Below are 19263 nucleotides of genomic sequence, written 5' to 3'. Positions count from 1 at the left end.
GAAGGTTGTTCCTGCCATCCCTGGTGCGACTGAATGTGAAACAGCCCCTAGCAGCCTCTCTAGCGTCTCCTTCAGCCCACCCCGGGCACAGTCCCGGCAGCCAGGACCTGCTTCAAAGGCAGTAAACTCCATAAAGGCGGAGGACTCTAATCTGAGAGAATTCCTGAAGGGGTTAATCCTTCCCTTCCCAACCCCCTCCGAGAGCAGGACCCGGGGGTGCCCTTTGGCGTCCCCTCCTCCTGTTGGGGGCCGCCTGGGGCCACCCAAGGCTCTCCCCACGGAATCCCCCGCTCCCTCCCTGCGCCATCCCGGCTCCCCAAAGCCCTCCGCCCGCCCCGCCCGCCTGAGGGCGGTGCTCGGTGACGTCATCAGCCCGCGCCCGACCCCGCCTCTCCGCCCCCCCGCCCGGCCGCCGCCGCCATGGAGTCGAACCGGGACGAGGCGGAGCGGTGCATTAGTATTGCGCTGGCCGCCGCCAAGGCCAACCAGCCCGACAAGGCCCGCCGCTTCCTGGAGAAGGCGCAGCGCTTGTATCCCTCGCAGCGGGTCCGCGGTGAGCGCCGAGCCGGGGGCGCGGCGGGGGGCCCGGGGGAGCGCGGCCTGCGCGGCCGCCGCCGGGCCTGACCTCTCACCCTCAGCGCGCCTGCGCAGTGCGCGCGGGGCACGCCGGGAAAGCGAGTTCTCCGAGGGTCCCGGGGGGTGTCCCGGTTACTCGGGCTGCGGTACCGGCCGGGGCCGGGTGTCTGCTGGGACCGGGTACCCGCGGCCTCTCTCTTCAGCGGGGGCTCCCAGTCAGGAGGGGGCCGGGAAGGGAAGGGAAGGGGGACCGGCTCCGCGCTGCTCTGGGAGCCCTGAGCCGCGGGCACGGCAGGCGCTGCCGGGGGAGCAGCGCTGAGGGCAGGGAAGGAGCTTGGCAAGGCGAGGGAGTAGTTCTCGGGGGCTGCGAAAAGCCCTTCTCCTCCTCCTATTCCTCGTATTCCTCTTTCCTTTTCCTATTATATTCCTTCCCCTACTCCTCCTCCTGTTCGTCTCCTCCTTACATTCCTCCTTTCCCTCTCCTATTCCTCCTTTCTTATTCCTCCTCTTCCTCTCCTCCTCCTATCCATTTACTCCTGTTTTTGTCCCTCTCCTCCTTCTGTTCCTTCTCTCCTCCTGTTCTTCTTCTGTTCCTCTCCTCTTCCTGTTTTTCTCCTCCCTCTCCTATTCCTCTCCTCCCTGTTCCTGCGTTACCCTTCGTATTCCTTCTCTCCTCCTATTCCTCCTCATCTCTTCCTCTTGTTTATCGCCTCCTCCTCACCCTTCCTCCTTTCCTTCTCTTGTTCCTCCTCCCATTCCTCGTCCTCTCCTCTTCCTGTTCCTCCTGTTCTCATCATATTCCTTCTCTCCTGTTCCTCCTTTAGCAGTTGCCAGCTATCTGCAGGCAGACAGGCCGTGGCTGAGCTCACACTCTCACACCCGTAACAAAATAATCCTCCTTGAAGACTTTCTGCCAGGTTTACATTCATTTTCATAATTTCCTGCAGGCTTTAATTACCATGGGAAGTGGTTTGTGAAGGCAGCCAAATGCGGTTCTTTCCCTGCATGTTCTTACAGTGCAGAATGTTATGCAAAGGGCTGCAGATTTAATTTTTTTTTTTCTTTGGCCTCGTCTGAGTTTGGATTCTTTGGCTGAGCTTTGCAGCTTGTTTGTCCCAAGGCTTCCTGTAATCCTCCTTTTGGTGGCACCAGGCCTCTTCCCGCTCCCTCAGACACAGTGTGTTGTGCCTGTGGCATGGTGTGGTTTTCCTCCCCTCCCTTTCCTCCGGAATTTATACTTTGGTGAAATTGCTGGGTGAGAAAAGTGACTTTTGGAGGAAAGCTGAGGTCTGGGGGCAGCAGGGCAGGTTAATGTTAAACACAGTGTGCTAGTTTGTGGCCAGACCCAACCAAGTTTCTCATGCACGGACCCTTTGCTCGGTGCCCTGCTGGGGCTGGAGTTGGGAAATGCTGCCAGAGATCCCACGGTGCTCCCTGAGTCTCTGAGGAGCTCCTGGGAAATCTCCTTCCCGGGAGTCACCCAGGGTTTGGCAACACTCAGCCACGTGGCCCTTGCGCAGCCAGTGCTGCAAACTCCGTCCCTGGCTGGGTTTTTTGGGATCAGGGAGGGGTTTTGCAAGGGGATTGCAGCAGAAGTCTCCTGTGTCAGAGCACGTTGGCAGAGGCACAGTCACACACTTTAAGTGGGAGTTGGGGAAAATTTATCAGAAGTTGGGCAAACGTTGGCTAATAAAGGAGGAAAAGTGCTCCATGGCACGTGCTGGGGAGGAACTGAGTTGGCAGAACTGAAACCCAATTCTGCACACTCTGCCTCAGTAATCTCTGAATCTGTGCCGTGCTGGGGCTGCACAGAGGATGCGAAAAGCAACAGGTTTGGGGCTAATGGGACTGTCCTGTGGCCCTCTGTGGGTTTCTGTGCTTGGGTTTGGGTAATGCACTTTGAGCAGCAAGAGAAGGCAGGGTTCTCTCCCTCTGCCCTGCTCAGGTGAGACCCCACCTGAGGAGCTCCTTGGAGCCCAGCACAGGAGGGACCTGGAGCTGCTGGAGAGAGGCCGGGGAGGCCATGGAGTTGCAGAGGGGACTGGAGCACCTCCCCTGTGGAGCCAGGCTGGGACTGCTGGGGCTGCTCAGCCTGGACAAGAGAAGGTTGTGTGGAGACCTCACAGCTCCTTCCAGGGCCTGAAGGGGCTACTAGAAAATTTAAGAGAGATTTCATCAAGGACTAGAATGGCAGGACAAGGACAATGCCTTACATTGCCAGAGGGCAGGGATGGATGGGATATTGGGCAGGAATTGTTCCCTGGGAGGGTGGGCAGGTCCTGGCACAGGGTGCCCAGAGCAGCTGTGGCTGCCCCTGGATCCCTGGCACTGTCCAAAGCCGGGTTGGACTTTGGGGCTTTGAGCAACCTGGGACAGTGGAAGGTGTCCCTGCCCATGGCAGGGGGTGAAGCTGGATGAGCTTTGAGATCTCTTCCGACCCAAAGTGTTCTGGGATCAGGATCTCCTGGTAAGCTGTAGGGAACTAAGCCCAAAGCAGCAGGAAGGGGGATAGGTGTAGGAACAGCCTCGTGAGGTAAAATTTAAAATCACCTGGCACATTGCTCCAGGTTTGGAAGGAGAAGAACCTAAGAGTATAATTCAGTGAACGCTGAAGCATTGGGAATATGAGGGAGGGAAGAATTTATTTTTTTTTAAATAAATCATTTTTAAATTTGTGAAGCCCCAAGCCCAAAAGCTCATCCAGTGAGTTACTGCTCCTTAGCCCACTGTCCTTTTCATCCCTCATCCTGTATTGACTTTTGGATTACCGAGTGGATTTTTCTGCCCCCTCCAAGCACTGGGGCCAGATAGGATATCTTGGCTCATCTCTTGGCCTGCAAGTGTTGTTTGCACTTGCCTAAAGAAGGTGATACCCCCATGGTGCAAGGTCAGTAGTGTGCAATCCATGGGAGGAGGTGGAACGTCCTTCCCAGTTCTGGAGTCTGGATAAAGGACTGCAAGCTCAGGATACTGGGGCCTCTGTAAATATCCTTGGCTGGGTTTCACTGTAGCATGTGTGCCTGTTCTTTTTAATGGAGGTGAAGAAATCAGTCTGATGCTTGGTTTAAAAAGCAGTTTTAAAGGACAGTGCTGTGCAGCTGCCAGGGAAATGCGTGATGGAAAGATGCTCGGAGTCTCCCTCCGTTGTGTCACCTGGGTGGTTAGGCCAGGCCTGGGTGTTTGTGCCCTCTTGGCTGGAGAGGATGGAAGACCATGCCTGAGCCTTGCAAGGAGGAAGAGAAAAGGGAAGGTGAATTTATACACACCAGTAACAGAGAGGGGGAAGACGGTTTTCACAGCTGCTCCGAATCCGTAGGTAGCGGCAGGAGAACAAAGCGCCCGTGTGACTCGTGTGAGGAGCTGGCAGCCAGCAGTGCTGCAGCTCTGTCCCCAAGATGGGAGTGTCCCCGTGGGATTGGCAGCCCACAGAATTATTTTCTAAGCTCTCTAAAGATACGGCATCGTCACATCACTTCCCCAGCACTATAGACTCTCGAAGGCAGGAGATAAAGAATGATACACTTTATAATGTGCTAGACAAATTTAGACATGCTTCGCTGTCAAGGAGAGATGGAAGGGAAAAAAGGACAGGGATACGCTGCTTTGCCGATCTGGGGTGGCTCCTGGACTGGTGTCTGGGTGGTCTGGGGTTTTCCTGGAGGCTGTGTGTGGTGGGAGAAGCAGAATATCTTTGGGAGTAGCCCTCACACCTGGGTAAGAAGCTACAGAAGCCAAAAGATTACATGGGAGGAAAGGTGAGGGTCTTCCTGGGGAAGGATGGAGAGGTCTTGAGAAGGTGGCAGAGATGAAGAGGCGTCTCTTCATGGGAGAGCTGGAAGGGCAGGTTGTGCTTGGTGCTTTCTTCTCTTATGTTTCTGTTTCTCTCCTTTCAGTCCTGCTCGAGTCACTCAACAAGAGCGAGCAGTCGGCCAATGGCCAGTCCCAGTCCAGGGAGTCCACGAGCCCTCAGTTCAGGAGAATGAGCGGAGACTTCCCGTCGGCCAACGGAGAGGCTGGGGGGGAGGCCCCCAAGGGCTACACTCAGGACCAGCTGGATGCAGTCAAGAGGTTTGTGCACAGCTCTCGGGGACATTTGCTTGACTTTATCACGTGGTACCCGTCTGCTTTTCACAGTATTTTAAAGATTTCAGCTTTGAGCCATATGGAATAGTGTTAAGAACATGCCCAGGAGGATTTATAGCTCCAGCAGCCCTGGGAGGCAGCTGGGTTGGGTCTGCTCATTTTCCAAGCCCTGTTTCAAACTTCCCTGTATTCCCTTCTCCCATTTGCCCATCCTGGAGGCTGAAGGACTGAACTGCAGGTGCGGTCACTTGGTAAACTTTGTTTAAGGTTATGGGCACGGCCTGAATTGTGCAAGAACCGCTCCGAGGGACTTGCAGGAATGTTTGTTACGTCATCCACTTCTCCAAAAACCCAGCCTGCTGGATTCTGTCTTGTCACGTGAGAAGCAGAAGCCTTGGCTGGTCTGAGTGTGCCCAGGAAGAGCTGGGCTGCACACTCTGGGCTGCTCCCTCCTTTCTTCTCTGGAATTCAGCTGGTACAAGCTTTAGATCTGGGAATTAGCTGAGGAGAGAGTGAGGGGGGAAAAGGCCAATATCCTTCAGGTGCTGTAGGCCTTTCCAAACAGCCTCCAACACAGGAACATGATGAATGTGAAGTTTATTTGTCAGTCACATTCCTGTGTGGGTCTGAGGAGAGGCCCTTCCACCTGCGCTGGCCCAACTCGTTCTGTGCCGGTCCTGCCGGCACAGCCGGAGTGAGTCGGTGCAAACAACTGGGTCACCCTCTGAGGAGCAGGGCCTGAGTTATCCAGAGATCCCTGAGCAGCAGCCATCGAAACTGTGCTGCCTGAAAAGTCTCACAGCTGACAGGTATTCAAGGCAAAGAGGTTTTCACTCCCAGATCTCAGTGTCCCTGTTTGCTCCCCTCTCCCCTGGCAGGGTAAAGCAATGCAAAGATTACTATGAAATTCTGGGAGTCAACAGAGAAGCTTCTGATGAGGATCTGAAAAAGGCCTACAGGAAACTGGCCCTGAAGTTCCACCCGGACAAGAACCACGCACCGGGGGCCACGGAGGCGTTCAAAGGTAAGGCCAGCTCCAGGTTTGTGGTTTTCCCCCAACTCACTGAGCTGGGCTTGTGAGAACCCTTAAAAACAACCCCACTGAGTCAGGCAGAGTGAAATAAAGCTGCTCTTTGTGAAGTTGTCTCCCTTCAGAGCTGGTCGTGTCATGACCAAAGTATGAGCTTAAAACGATAAACACAGGTTGGCACGGGTAGGATTCACCTCTGTTGGTTGGGCAAGGAGAAACCTTCCTTCTCTTTCTCCCAGCAGCCCGCCCTTGTATGTTGCTCCAACCTCCTGCCTCGCTGCTCAGGAGGGAATTCTGTCAGGATTAACCCAGTTAATTTCTGCAGCACCACAGGCAGACACAGGGTTCACAAACCCCTCAGGAGAAATGTTCTAGCAAACACCCAACCATTCGTGGATGGAATTGGTGGATAGAGATCCCAAGTGGAAGTTTCTAGGGTGGGGCTGCAGCAGCTGTACAAATGAGCCCAGCCAGGACTCAGAAAAGGATCTCTGGTTCTGCTGCAAAGACCCCAATTCTCAGAGCCTCTCTATAAATGCAGCAGGGATATTCCCTGGATAATAAGATACCTTAAAATTGGAGTAATTTTCCAAGAGAGATGCTATTGCTTGGAACATATAATCCCATTTTCCCCTGCAAGCTGTGGAAGTTTGATTATTATCATTGGGCTAAACACCTTACTCCTTGGTGCCAGTCATACAGCACTGGTTTGGAAGCCACTTAAGTAGTCTGATTCTGGCCACTTTTTAGAAGGAAATTCTTTACTCAAGTGTGCCTAGGCTCTGGCACAGGCTGCCCAGAGAAGCTGTGGCTGCTCCATCCCTGGAATTTTTCTAGGCCAGGTTGGACAGGGCTTGGAGCACCCTGGGATATTGGAAGGTGTCCCTGTCCATGGCAGGGGGTGGAAGGAGAGGGTCTTTAAGGCACTTTGCACCCCAGAGCAGCCTGATTTTGGGAGTGAAATGCAGGAGACCTTGGCTGGAGCAGGGCTGGCCTGTTGTGAGTGTACTGGTACAGTATTCAGATGAGCCCCTCAAAGACGCAAATTCAGCAGTAAAAGTCTTAGGTAAGGTTTGTTCAAGCCTTTTAAGACTTAAATCCTTCCCTGGTAAGTGTCAGCAAATAGTGACTGACCCCCAGCTACTTGGGAGAGCCTGTGCTGGTGTGGGGGGCAGATGAAACAGCATCTGCACACAGGTATCAGCTCTGCCTGTGCAGAGCTGCTGCTCCACAGCTCATCCTTGGATCCCTCGGTTGCCAGAGGCAGGTTTCCTCACTGTAATCTTGAATAATGATGTTTGCCCAAGGCTTTGGCAGGAGTTACGTGCCAGAAGTGGAGCGTTAAGCAAAGTGCCCTTTATCCCCCACTGCGGGGTTATCTCCTCCAGGCCTTGCCTCCATGGCTTCCTGTCCTTCAGCCCCTGAGCTGAGCTGAAGTCCACCTGTTTGGTTCCAGAGGGTGAAGGGGAAAACGTGCCCTGCTGTGAGGATATGAGTTAATTTTTCCTCATGTTGATGTATTAGCTGAAGTCTTGGCATTCGCCTTCCCAGTGACCGCTGATAAGGTGCTGCGTCCTGTGCTGAGCCCGTGTCTCACTTTACAGTTCCAGCTGGCTGCAGGCTGTCTCGTGGCAGATCTGCATCACTACCTGTCTGCTCTTGGAAAAAGCCTTGAGCCTGGCTGCTTGGAGCTAAAATCCTGCTTTGGAATGAGGCATTTCTTGGGCTTTGTCAGCACAAAATTGGACAGTGAACAAACCCTGAACCGCTCCATTGGCATTGCTTCCCTTGTTCTTTCCAGCTGTGTGGTTGATACACTCTGAGTCAGTCCTTGTCCACCAGCTTCCCTGCCTGGCTCTAGAAATGTTTGCTCTGGGTGCACTAATTATAACCAAGAAGGAGAAGGAGTGTACTGACATTACATCCTCTGCCCTCCAAATCTCCACTCCAAGAAGAAACTGTACACCTCCATCCAACCACGGGGAAAAATGTTGAATCTTAGAGCTGATCTCCTCCAAAAGGGCACGTTATCCCCCTTTTCCCCCCTTTTCCATCCCTCCTGCCCCTGCCTTTTACACACCAGGCAGCTGCTGCCATGGGCATTTTGGGTTCTTGTGACACAGGGAGGCCTGGGGTGGGTTGGTACAGAGGGAGTGTGTGGAGAGGTGAGAACAGAAATAGGAGAGTGGCAGGCAGACATTATGGGAAAAGGGCTCAAACTCCTGAGGCTGGAAGGAGAGAGACCCGGGGACCTGCCAGGGGTTTAGGTCCAGCCTCACAGGCACTGGTTAACAGTCCTTGTAATTATGCACTTTGCATGTGGCGTCTGGAAGTACTGAAACTCATAGCTGATGGATGCAACTTCTGGCTAATGTTTCCTTAGCAGTTTTTATGGAAAGTTTTAAAGTCTCTTTCAGGGATTTAGCCTGTATTTAAATTCTTTTGCAGTTCTAGTTACAGGCTCTGACATTGAATACCCTTAATGCCCCTTTTGAATAAAATTTGTCAACTAAAATTTTATTTCCCTACACAGCTGCCTACAGCTGTAGGGTTTCTCTGAGGACATGCACCAAATCCTTATCAGTCATATCATAACTCCTTCATTTGAATTAATTAAGGAATTTTTCACCCAGTGTGGTTTCCTCCTGTCTGGATTTGCCTGAGACGTGTGCCAGGTACCTGTTGCGAAGATGTGGGTTGCCGAGGCTCTTGCTTTGTACGAGGAGAAAGGCAGATGCTGGCAGTTTGCAGGGCTGTGGGTGGGAGAAAGGAGCTAACTGCTTCCTCCTTGTCCGTGTTGCTGGCAGCCATCGGGAACGCGTACGCGGTGCTGAGCAACCCCGAGAAGAGGAAGCAGTACGACCAGTTCGGGGACGAGAAACTCAACCCCGCCCGCCACGGACACAGCCACGCCGACTTCCACCGCGGCTTCGAGGCCGACATCTCCCCCGAGGACCTCTTCAACATGTTCTTTGGGGGTGGTTTTCCTTCTAGTAAGCACCTTCAACCTTCATTTCTTGTGCGGGGCCTCGTCCTTTTGGCGTTGGCACGGTGCGGTTGAGGTTTATTGGGCTGTGCAAGGGTTGCTGGGCTTGGCGAGGGGGAGTTCTCCTTCACGTGTGGCCTGAACACCTCGAGTTTCTTAAATTGTTCATCTTTAGAGAGCTCAGCAACCATCAGAGCTGGGCTTCTTCCCAGCCTCAGGTGTTTGTTTGCATGCTGGCAACATCAGCTGCTGTTAGGTTGGGTTGAATGCCAGAACAAAAAGTGACTTGTTTTAAGGGTCGTTGTGAAAATAATCCTGTTTTGAGGAAGGCTTTTCTGCCCGGTGGTTTTGGAATTTAAATCTTCTTATCAGAGCAAACTGTGGTAACACCTGGGCCTTGTTCTTGATCACTGCTCTGCCATGCAGCTGGAACAGGTTCTCCAAGATCAGTGGCCACTTCCTTTTCTCCCCTGTGTCCCTTTATAGAAAGGAAAGTAACATTTCTACAGCATAATTTGGACCTTGTGAATTGAAAAATAAATCTGCATCCTGTCTGTCCACAGTGCTGATCGTGGCTCGGGGAGCAGGAAAGAATCTGCTCCTTTACTTGCTCAAAAGACACAGGTTCCATGTCAGGAGAAAGGTATTTTGGAGGATTCCTTTGTATTTGTTCCAGTCATATCTGACTGAAAGTGGACACAGGGCTTTTTGACCTCTGTAGACCAACTTGAAAAAAAAAATTTGGTTTCAGTTACAAAAACTGACTCTGGTAGCTCTTTCTGGAATCTAAGCACTGACACCCCAACACCAATGATGCAAAGGCATCTGGAAGCCTTTTGCAGCATTCGTGCTCTGCCTGGCAGAGAGGCCAAGCTACTCCTGCAAAAACAGCATGTTGCTATTTTAGCTCAGTCTCTTTTTCCCTTTCCTCACTATCCCGAGAGAATTGAGGGCTGCTCTCTCAGCCTGGCTCCCTCAGCAGCTGTAGCTTTGACATTTAAAACAAGACATGGAAGGGCTTTGTTTGCAGGGTGGGAAAAACACCAGAGTTATTTCTGTTTGTAACTGGTTTTAATCTATTCCATCAGAAGGGAGAAGGCCTGTGCAAGGTATTCTCTCTCTGTAGCTGACCCTGCTTTGGGCAGGAGGTTGAACCTCCTGAGGTCACTTCCAAGCTGAGTTTTCATGCAATCCTGCAAGACCTTACAGAAGGAGCTCTCTGCCCACTCTGCACTCAATCCACCTTAGGAATACTCCTGTTCTAGCCTGTAAGCAGGCGACCTGGATCATGGCCACCTTTTGTGGTCCCTCCCTGGCCAGCCAGCAGCACCCTGCACACTGTGACTTTGGAGTAACAGTTTCCTTCTTCCTTCAGGTAATGTTCACGTGTACAGCAATGGCAGGATGAGATACACCTACCACCAGAGGCAGGACAGGCGGGAGCACCAGGGGGACGTAAGTGGAAAACACGCTGGGATCCGGGAGGCTGGAGCTTTTCCCAGCACGTCGTTGGGAGCTGACTCCTGTGGCTGCCTTGTGAAACAGTCCTGCTCGGTGCCACCCCCCCAAACAGAAAGCTGGAGTCAGGCTTACGGCTGTTGTCTGGGCAGAGCCAATTTTATTGTAAAGAAACAAACAGGAACTTCCTGAGTATTTTTTTTCTCAAGCTTAAAGCTGAGGGGAGCTCAGGAGGTGAGGGAGGGGGGGAGCTACCTTCATCCTTCCAGCACTGAAAAGAAGAGAAGGCCATCCATAAAACCAGTCCTGCCTCACTAGTTCGCTCTAGAAAAACAAAGTGTGGGCGTGAGGCTTTTGGAATTCCCTCCCAAGGCTCCCCCTGGCAGTCCCCTCTGCCCATTGTCACATCCAGAGAAAGGCCAGGGGGTTTGGACCTTCAGTCACACTGTCCTATGGGCTGCTGGGTTCCCCACAGCTCTTCTGGGTTACTCCCTGTGACAAGCAGGAGAGGGGAGGTTGCGTTGGAGCACAGGGAGGCAGGGAGGGAGGGAGAGCAGTGCCATGGGATCCTTGTCCAGCTGTATGGATGGCACTCCACTGTGTGTTTCTGTTCCCTCAGGGTGGCCTGGGACTGTTTGTCCAGCTGATGCCCATCCTCATCCTGATCATCGTGTCTGCTCTCAGCCAGATGATGGTCTCCAGCCCACCCTACAGTTTGAGCCACAGGCTGTTAGTACCCATTCCTCTAAAACTTACCCACATGGGGAGGGGGTGGCTCTGGAGGGTTGTGGTGGGGCTGGGATCTTGCCTCCATTCTTCCTGGCTTGGTTTAGGTTTTTTTGCTTTATCTCCTGACCCTGTTGCTTCTGCTGCCAGTGAAGTCGTCATGGTTCTCAGACAGGTGTGAGATACAAGATGCAGGGAAAGTTGGAGGGTGCTCACCTCCCTAATGGAGAGAGCTCCTTGTCAGGGACCTGCAGTCCATACCCACAGCTGTGTCTGTCGTGGAAAGGGACAGACAAAATGGTCTGGGGAGGCTGTAGCCCAGCACCAAAATCCCATATGGAACAAACTGAGATGTAGAGTCAGAGTGTAAAAAACAAAAGCCATATTCTCCATGAAAGCCTTTGTACAACACAATAGAGGAAGGAATACAAGACACTCCCAGAGAAATCCCCTGTTTCTGAACTCTCATGTTACCATGAAATAGCTTTCGCCAGACATTTAGGATGCAAAAGTGAAACTGCTCTGTTCTAGATCCTGTGGAAATGCCCCCATCTGCTCCCTCTGGTGACTAATAGAATGTGGCCTTATTCTTAGTCACTTTGCAGTGCTAACAAAGAGTGGGGAAACAGGCTTGGTTTCTGTCTGCTTGCATCATTCTTGGCAAAATCTTAATACGTGTTCAGTGCGAGTTCCTTGTGTGCATGTAGAGAGGGCAGACCTGGTTGCAGCCTGGGGTTCCTGCCTGTTTTCACAGGTAGCAAAATGTTTGCCATTGATCATAGAATCCCAGAAGGCTTTGGATTGGAAGGGACCTTAAAATTATCTTGTTCCACCCCCCCTGCCATGGCCATGGACACCTCCCACTAGACCAGGTTGCTCCAAGCCCCATCTAACCTGGCCTTGAACAATTCCAGGGGAGGGGCATGAAGTTAAATACTATAAAACCCAGATCAGCTTTCAGATTCAGAGTAAAGACTGTGACATTGGTGCTCGGGACCAAAGGATGGGATGGTTTTGGCACAGCTAAGGGTTATTCTGAGAGGGTGCAGGGCGCTGAGCTGTGATTTCCACAGCTGGTATTAGCATTGTAAAGCTAAGCATTGTACACATACACCAGTTTCCTTTATACTGGTGAAGAGTTGGTGGGGTGAGGAGACACCGAAGGGAGGGGCAGCGTTTAAGTGGGCAGGGATTTGCTCCCAGCCTTGCCAACTGCCAGAGGAAGCCATCCCTGAGCCCCAGATGTTTCTCTGCTGCCCCATTCCCTGTTCCCTGTGCTGTCCCTGTCTCTGCGTGCTCAGGTAGCAGCAAGCAACCCGATTTCCATGCCTGGGTTTGGACAAGGGTGGCAGATGAGCTCACGCAGCCCTGGCGCAGCCTTCCCGAGCAGCCAGGGTGTTTGAGCTGGAATGAGGTGGTGCAGTGCCGGCAGGAGGAGCTGCTGGATCACCCACTGCCAGCTCCTCTGCTGGCAGTGAAGGGAAAGCTGTGCCTGGGCCCAGCGAGCTGGGAAACAGAAGCTTTGAACACAGAGATTTAAATGCCGCTTCTCCATAGCGAAGCTGTCACTGAGGAGGGCAGAGTCCTAAAGAACCACCGTTCTTTACAAATCTTGTAAATCCCTTTCAAAAAGGATCTTCCTGCTGGAAGAGCTGCCTGGCTGTGGGCCTGGTTGTTACTGTTCAGTAACACCTCATGGAATTGGCCTGACTTAATTGCATGTCTGACTGCAGGTGACTGGTTTCCTGTGCCCTGACTTTCATGCTTCACACCTCGGTGTGCCGCTGCAGCCCTGCCATTCCCAGTCCTTCTCCTGTGAGAGCACGCTCTGTAGTCCATCTTTATCCATGAGAGCAATGTGAACTTTGGGAGAGCTCAGGGCCCTGTCTTGTCAGGGAAAATGGTGAGCTTGGCTTTTCCCAGGCTGCACCTCTGCCTTGAGAAATCCCAGCAGAGCTCTGTGCTCCTGTTCATTCCATTCAGTTACCTAGCGCTGGGCCTTGGTGAAACGTGCAGGAGTCTTGGGATCCCACCTGTAAACTCTGATAACAGACTGAAGGATGAGCTGGATGAGTTAATGTTTATACCTGCCTTAAGAATCAGGCTGGCTTTCAATGCAGCAGCAGCTGATACTTGTTACTAGGAACTTCGGGCACATCTCCAGGTGTAGCCATTCCTGGCAAATCCAGCGTTTGGGCCCAGCTCCTGTGTGACAGCTCACACACATGCCCTTGGGAGGATCTAAGTTTGCTGGGCCGTCAAGGGAAGCAAGAGCAGGGCTTTGTCTGAAATGCAAATGCACAGGGCCAGGGGAGGAAGAGATTTCCTTCTAGAAGGTGTTTTCTGTTCTGGTTGATGCCAGCCAGGGTGCGGAGCGGGTCCCATTTTGCGAATGGAGGAAATCACAGATTTAATAATTTAATGAAAATTCTGGGCAACATTTTATTTTAAGTAGGATTAGGCCCTGGGCAGTGTGTCTTGGAGTTATGTCTGAACCTTGCTGGAGGCGTGGCAGCTTCTCTGTCTCTCTGTTGGTGGTTGGTTTCCACCAGAAATGCTGCTCCCTTCCAACCGTCCAAGCCTGTGGCTGGTTAGGGGTGAGGGATGTTTCGTGCTGTTTAGAATCACATCACCTGAGCTGGGGGCTTTGCTGTACCCTTGAAACATGTCCTACACCGTTGTGCTCTTGTCCCTGCCCCAGGTCTGTGGGTCACACACACAGGAGGGTCACAGAGCACTTGAAAGTCCCCTACTACGTGTCCGAGAGCTTTGCCGAGGAGTACACGGGCACCAACCTGAAGAACGTTGAGCGGAGCGTGGAGGACGACTACATAGCAAACCTTCGGAATAACTGCTGGAGGGAGAAGCAGCAGAGTGAGTAGTGAGGGCTCAGGAGCTGCTCCATGAGGTGGCTTTGGAAGGCTCTTTGACTGGGGACTAAGTCGTGCTAAAGTTAAACTTCAACACGGTGCCAGCGCGTTTCCTGTGTTGGTGGCTTTGTTTTTTTCAGTCTATGACTTCATGACAGGCCCGGTATGTGGGGGTTTTTTGTTTTGTTTTGCTTTTTAATGCTGCTGCAGAACTGGTCGGACAAGAGCTGTGCCCTGCCATGTCAGCAGGATACCTCTGATTTCCAGGGGAGGGGGAAGGTAGAGGCTGTGGGATCTCTGATAGCCCTGTGTAGTAATTCAGTTGGTCAGGGATGGTGTTGGAAAGTCTGCTGCCCATGGTGTCATGCATCCCACATCCCAGCCCTGCTCCGAGGGCTGTGGGGGCTGCCCAGGCAGATGATCCAGCCAAATATCCTGGTGGCAGAGGGTGGTGAGGGCAGCGAGTCCAGGGACAGCCCTGGCTGCTGTGATGGTCACAGCTCTTGGCGCAGTGGCCAGGGTAGGATTTCAGCACTGGAATGCCAGAGGGGCTGTGATCCCTGGGCGGTGCCAAAGCACGGAGCCCTGCTGGGATAACCTTTGTGTGGGCTGCCCATGCCGCTCCTGGGACCGGAGACGGGTTCCCTTGGCTTTTCCCGGGATGGATGAGCTGTCAGCAGCTCTTACGCCCATCCTGTCCTGAAGGGCGTGGGACATTTCCTCATCCTCATCCTTTGCTTCACCTTGGACAGCTGGAGGTGCCTCCTGTTCCCAGCAGGGGGAACAGGGGGAGCAGGGCCTGGGGGGAGTCTCTTCCAGAGGGCATTGCTGACGCTAGGCTTTTCCCTTGGCAGAGGAAGGCTTGTTGTACCGGGCACGCTACTTCGGGGACTCGGATCTGTACCAGCGGGCACAGAAGATGGGCACCCCCAGCTGTAGCAGACTGTCAGACGTCCAGGCCTCCCTGCACGGATAGTCCCAGCACAAGTACGAGCCGGGAGCAGGGAACCCTCGTGCTTTGATCACTGAAATCCCTGATTGAGACACAGACCTCCAGGAGTGCCCTCGGGGTGCACACACGCAGGCCTCCCCTCCGACCCGAGCAGCGCTCCCTCGTTAATCAGGAATTGATTGGGTTTAGTTTGCATGTTGGCACCCTCGGCTCTCTCCAGGCTCCCTGTTTTCTCTGCCCTCTAGGAACAGGGCAGAATCCCTCGGTGAGGTTGGAAGTTTCTTGGGCGCTGTGGCATCCAGCCCCCACGTTTTCATGAACCCTTGTTTTCGGTTGCTTCGTTGCCTGTTTTACTGGGAAAGCTGTTATCCCTGGCACGTGAAGCAACACGGTGACAGGGAATGGAGTCCCTCCCACCCAACAGATGTTCCTTGTCCCCCCTCTCGTTGCCTTCCCATTCAAGGAGAACAAAGCAAATGTTCCCAGCAAGTCCTAGAAGTAACTTACTGGGTTAAACTGGCAATCAAAGTAAAAGCAGCTGGGGGAAGGTCTGGAAGATTTGGGGATTGGAGAGCTTGGATTAAGGAGAGCCCAGATAACACATGTGAGACCGGATGTGCTGGGAGAACTGTACCAAAATAATGAAAAAAAAAAAGTCACAGGGTTTGGAGTCCTTTTTCTGCCTAGATTTTTGGGCTGATTTCGCCTACCAGGTACTGCTGGGCTGGCTGTGAAATGTGCAGATCCTACTACCCCAAAATCATCTGAACATAAGATTTCTGTAGAAAAACTCGTGGGTGAAGCTTGTACCAAGTGTTGTGAGGACACCATTCCAGCTCACAGGAACTCCTTGACGATGTTGGCCATTGAGCTGCTTGATTTTCACTTTTGGGGGTTGTTTTCCTCAGCATCTGAAAGTTGGGCCTTTAAAGCAAATCATCTGGGGCACTTTGGGGTTTTTTTTTTGTGTGTATCCTGGTTTTGGATCTGTTCTTACCTTGATCCACCCGCTCTCTCATTTGGATGGCTGCACCTCTTCTGGTGTTAATTACCTGCTTTTCTTTAATTCCCTCCTTGCACCCGTGGTCTGGAAGGAGCCTGGAAAAGCTGCTGCCTGTGCTGTGGGGTGGGGAAGGAAGGGGGAGTCCCAGATTGTCCGGAGACTGACACCGCTGCTGCTTTTGTTCCCAGAGCATTGAAATGCCTGAAGACTTTTGGGGAAGTGCACTGAGCCGAGGTGACAGACTCTGTTATTTAAAAAGAATCAAACCTTATCTTAAAAACGGCATTGCAGAATTAGCGACGCACAACTGCCCCTCTTTCTTCTCTCTGCCTCTCTCTGACGATCGCAGGCAGCGCTTGGGACAGGAAATCCAACTCTCTGTCTTCCTCCTCCCCTTCCAACGCCGCTGGCGTGCTCCCAGGATCCCACAAGGATCCCACAGCCCCTGGAACAGACACACAGAGTGTAAAATAACCACACTAACTGCAGAAGCCGTGAAGCAGAAGGAGACCCTTCGCCGCTGCCAGTGGAGAGAGAAGTGGGACGATTTGTTGGTAAAAGAAGACACAAAAGAAAAACATAATCTATTTAGCATTAATTTATAGCTGTATATATGTTGTACTTTTAAACTATGCAGGGGTTGGATGATTAAATTATTTTGGTTTCTGCCCGTTTTGGGGAGCAGGGCAGCGGGAAGCCTCTTCCCAGGGAGTCTCTATCTGCAGCGCTTTCCTGCCTGGAAAACGGGAATCCCTTTGCAGTGGCTGTGCTTTGCTCCCAGGAGGACGTTCTGCGCATGGAGACGTCCCTACACCTGCCCTTGGGGTTTTGATAGAACCAAATCCCAAAAGTGCAGGGGGTCCCAGGGCACGGGGGGAGCCCGTCGTGGATCTGCAGCGTCGGCACGAGCCGCGGGGTCAGCTGAGCGCCGGCGTCGCTCGGGATGGGAAGGATTGTCCTGGATGGATTTTGCTCGTCAGTCTTTGGTTAATTTGTGCACGTAACTCCTTTTTCTGCCGAGTCTGCTCGAATTCTGCCTGGTAATCAGCGCGCTCCGTGCGGAGAGGGCTTTCCATCGGCCTCGCCCTTTGTCGGGAGGTTTTGTGCCATGTCCCACGCTCGGGTGCCTCACCCGCCCACCCACCTGTGCAGCCTGGCCCTGGCCTTCACACCCCGGCTCGTGTTTCCTGGAGGACACCTGGAAAGTACCACAAATCCATAACTTCTGTTGGAAGAAGTTCTGCTGGCGGAGATCAGGGGGGTGTCTGTTCTGCACTCTGCCCCCTCCCCACCACGGGCAGGACTGGTGTGAGGCAGCTCCAGGTGAGGACCCATCTCTTGGAAGCAAAGCCAGCATGAGCAGAGCCACCTCCCATGGAATAAACTGGATTCTTTTAATTTTTTTTTTCTTTTTTTTTTTTTGCTGCTCTGCAGCTCATTTGTGTCTAAAGACATTTCCAGTGAAAACCTGGCACGGTCAGAGGAGTGAACTGGGAGCACGGCAGCTCCCGGGTGGGCTGGCATTGGAGGTTTCATCCCGTTGTCCTTAGGAATCCATGCGCTCTGTCTTGGCTGTTTATTTATTTTGTGAAATCTCAGCTTCCCGTTGGCTGCAAGCCTTGTTATCCCACAGCCACCATGGCTTGGACCTGATTTTAAGGGGTTTTATTCTTTTTATTTTTTTTTCCCTAATGGTTGCTCCACCTTCAGAAGAAATTGGGTGGAAGTTCAGGATTGGAAATGGTGCTCGACAGAGGCACAGGGATGATGGGGACGGGGTTAAACCGAAATCCTGCTCACAGAAGGAGCTGGATGTGTTGCCCAATGGCATTCCCTGCCCGGAGCCTGCCCGCCAAAACCTTCAGGTTATTTTTCCTGGTAGATACCCACGGATCCTAAGGAGGGAGAAGGAGTCAATCCCAGTGGATGCTCACAGAGGCTGTATCTCTTGATTTAGAGTTAATTATACAATTGTACATCTATAAATAAATGTTTATAATGTGAAAGGCTCCGGCTGGGTTGGTGTCCTGTGGATCCCGGCTCCAGCCAGCTCTGGTTTTGCAGCTCCTTGGCAGTGGATGGAATTTGGGGTCTTTGCCATCCCGGTGGCTGAGAACTCTGGACCTGTGGGGGCTGCCCTGAGGTGGGAGAGGGAAGGGCGAGGAGGTGATGGCCCTGTGAGTCCTGGCAGGGTGACAGTGAACACCCAGCAGGACACCTTTGCTTCAGATCCATTCCACTGGGATGTTCCCAGAAGGGCCTTCCTCCCCTCCCATTAGCCCCACATCCTCTGGCTGAGCTCTTTTGGGGGATGCCTTATTCCCATCCTAGGATGCCACCGGCCTTGCAGCCTTATCCTGGCATTGGAAGGTGCCCTTTGGACACCATCCCCATCAGGTGGGCAGGAAGGCTTGGGCTGCCTTTGTTCTGTGCAGACACACTGCCTTGGGTGCACTTCCTGCTGGCAGCGGCTTGGAAACTGCCGGCTGCTGGTCCCAGCGCCTCGGGGATGGATTTGGGATGGATCTCTTTTCCTCACATCCCCCTCCCTGGGGCAGGCTGGACCCCTCTGGCACCTCTGCCTCCCCAGGCCCATGCACCGAAGTGCTGGAAGCTTCAGATGGGAATTTCCCCCTTTTCCCTTTTTTCCCCTTTCTCTCAGAGGGCAAGGGTGGGAATTTCTCCCCTTTCCCTTTTTTCCCCTCCTCTCAGAGGCCAAGGGTCACGTCCCTGCCATTTCCCCTCTGGCGGTGAGTCAGCCCTGCCAGCACAGGGCTCATCCACAGCCCAGCTTTTGGGGTGGTTTTACTGCATTTCAGGTCATTCCCAGCCCGGAGGGATGGGATGCACTCTTGAATTTCAGGGTGTGCTGGTCCCTTCCCAGTCACCAAAGATGTGGGTGGTTTGAGCTGCCCATTAGCTCGTTAGCCCAAGCTTTTAATTGGAGCAGCTGCCAAAGGCAGGGAGGCATCAAAGGAAGGCAGGTGCTCCAGGAACGTCCTCCTCTGGCAGGCAGGCAACCAAGGGGACCCCTCTTCCCCGTCAGTATTTTTGGTAGCAAAAACATGAGTTTATCCTGGGATTTAAATCCTCGTTTGCCTTATTGCTGCTGATGCTCCCAAGAATCTCGCTTTCCTCTGCTGGCACCTGGGATCCCTGGGCTGATGCTGGTGCCACAAATAGCCCCATTGGCTCTTCCCAGGTCCCAAAATATCCCTTTGCCTAACCCCCTGCACTGGGAGACATTTGATCCAGCCTCGCTGGAAACTTCTGCCCCTTCCAGGGAGCTGCCAAGCCCCAGGGACCTCGAGACACCCCCAAATTTCTCACGGAAAGGCCATTTTGCTATAAATAAAAGCAGTTTCACCTTCGCAGCTGGGGCTGTGACTGGGGCGTTCCAGGGGCACGTGGTCCCACGTGGAAGGTTTTGCTGGGCACCCCCAGGACAGAGGCCGTGCCATTGCTCTGTGTTGGCTTTTGGGAGTTTTGCTGGGTTGGTTTTTTGTTGGTTTGTTTTCTTGGCGGGATAATTTTTAAAAATGGGATGCAGAGCCCCTTGCCTTCCCTGAGAGCGGCTGG

General features: G+C 52.9%; 1 protein-coding gene across 2 annotated transcripts; it reads left to right on the top strand.

The window, feature by feature from the left end:
• Positions 1 to 412: 412 nt before the first annotated feature.
• On the top strand, positions 413 to 17837 carry DNAJB12 (DnaJ heat shock protein family (Hsp40) member B12). Of its 2 annotated transcripts, XM_066191800.1 has the most exons (9): positions 413 to 553; positions 4470 to 4644; positions 5538 to 5683; positions 8497 to 8682; positions 10051 to 10130; positions 10753 to 10862; positions 13561 to 13733; positions 14584 to 14716; positions 15873 to 17837. In XM_066191800.1, exons 1-8 carry the CDS (start codon positions 421 to 423, stop codon positions 14703 to 14705), a joined length of 1125 nt encoding a protein of 374 aa, XP_066047897.1. In that variant the 5' UTR covers positions 413 to 420; the 3' UTR covers positions 14706 to 14716; positions 15873 to 17837. The 2 variants fall into 2 exon arrangements, with proteins under 2 accessions (XP_066047897.1, XP_066047896.1); XM_066191799.1 differs by having other exon boundaries at positions 14584 to 17837.
• The last annotated feature ends 1426 nt before the right edge of the window (positions 17838 to 19263 follow it).

The sequence above is a fragment of the Chamaea fasciata genome, unplaced genomic scaffold, assembly GCF_029207755.1.
Source record: "Chamaea fasciata isolate MVZ Bird 193981 ecotype frontalis unplaced genomic scaffold, bChaFas1.0.hap1 SCAF_9, whole genome shotgun sequence".
In the NCBI taxonomy this organism is placed as follows: domain Eukaryota; kingdom Metazoa; phylum Chordata; class Aves; order Passeriformes; family Sylviidae; genus Chamaea; species Chamaea fasciata.
This window is presented reverse-complemented; position numbering and strand designations above follow the sequence as displayed.

Excerpts from the sequence above, each read along its gene's own strand:
- DNAJB12 (XM_066191800.1), top strand. The coding sequence starts at position 421 with ATGGAGTCGAACCGGGACGAGGCGGAGCGGTGCATTAGTATTGCGCTG. Across the intron at positions 554-4,469 it reads TCCCTCGCAGCGGGTCCGCG|TCCTGCTCGAGTCACTCAAC; the intron begins GTGAGCGCCGAG and ends CTCTCCTTTCAG. Across the intron at positions 10,131-10,752 it reads GGCGGGAGCACCAGGGGGAC|GGTGGCCTGGGACTGTTTGT; the intron begins GTAAGTGGAAAA and ends CTGTTCCCTCAG.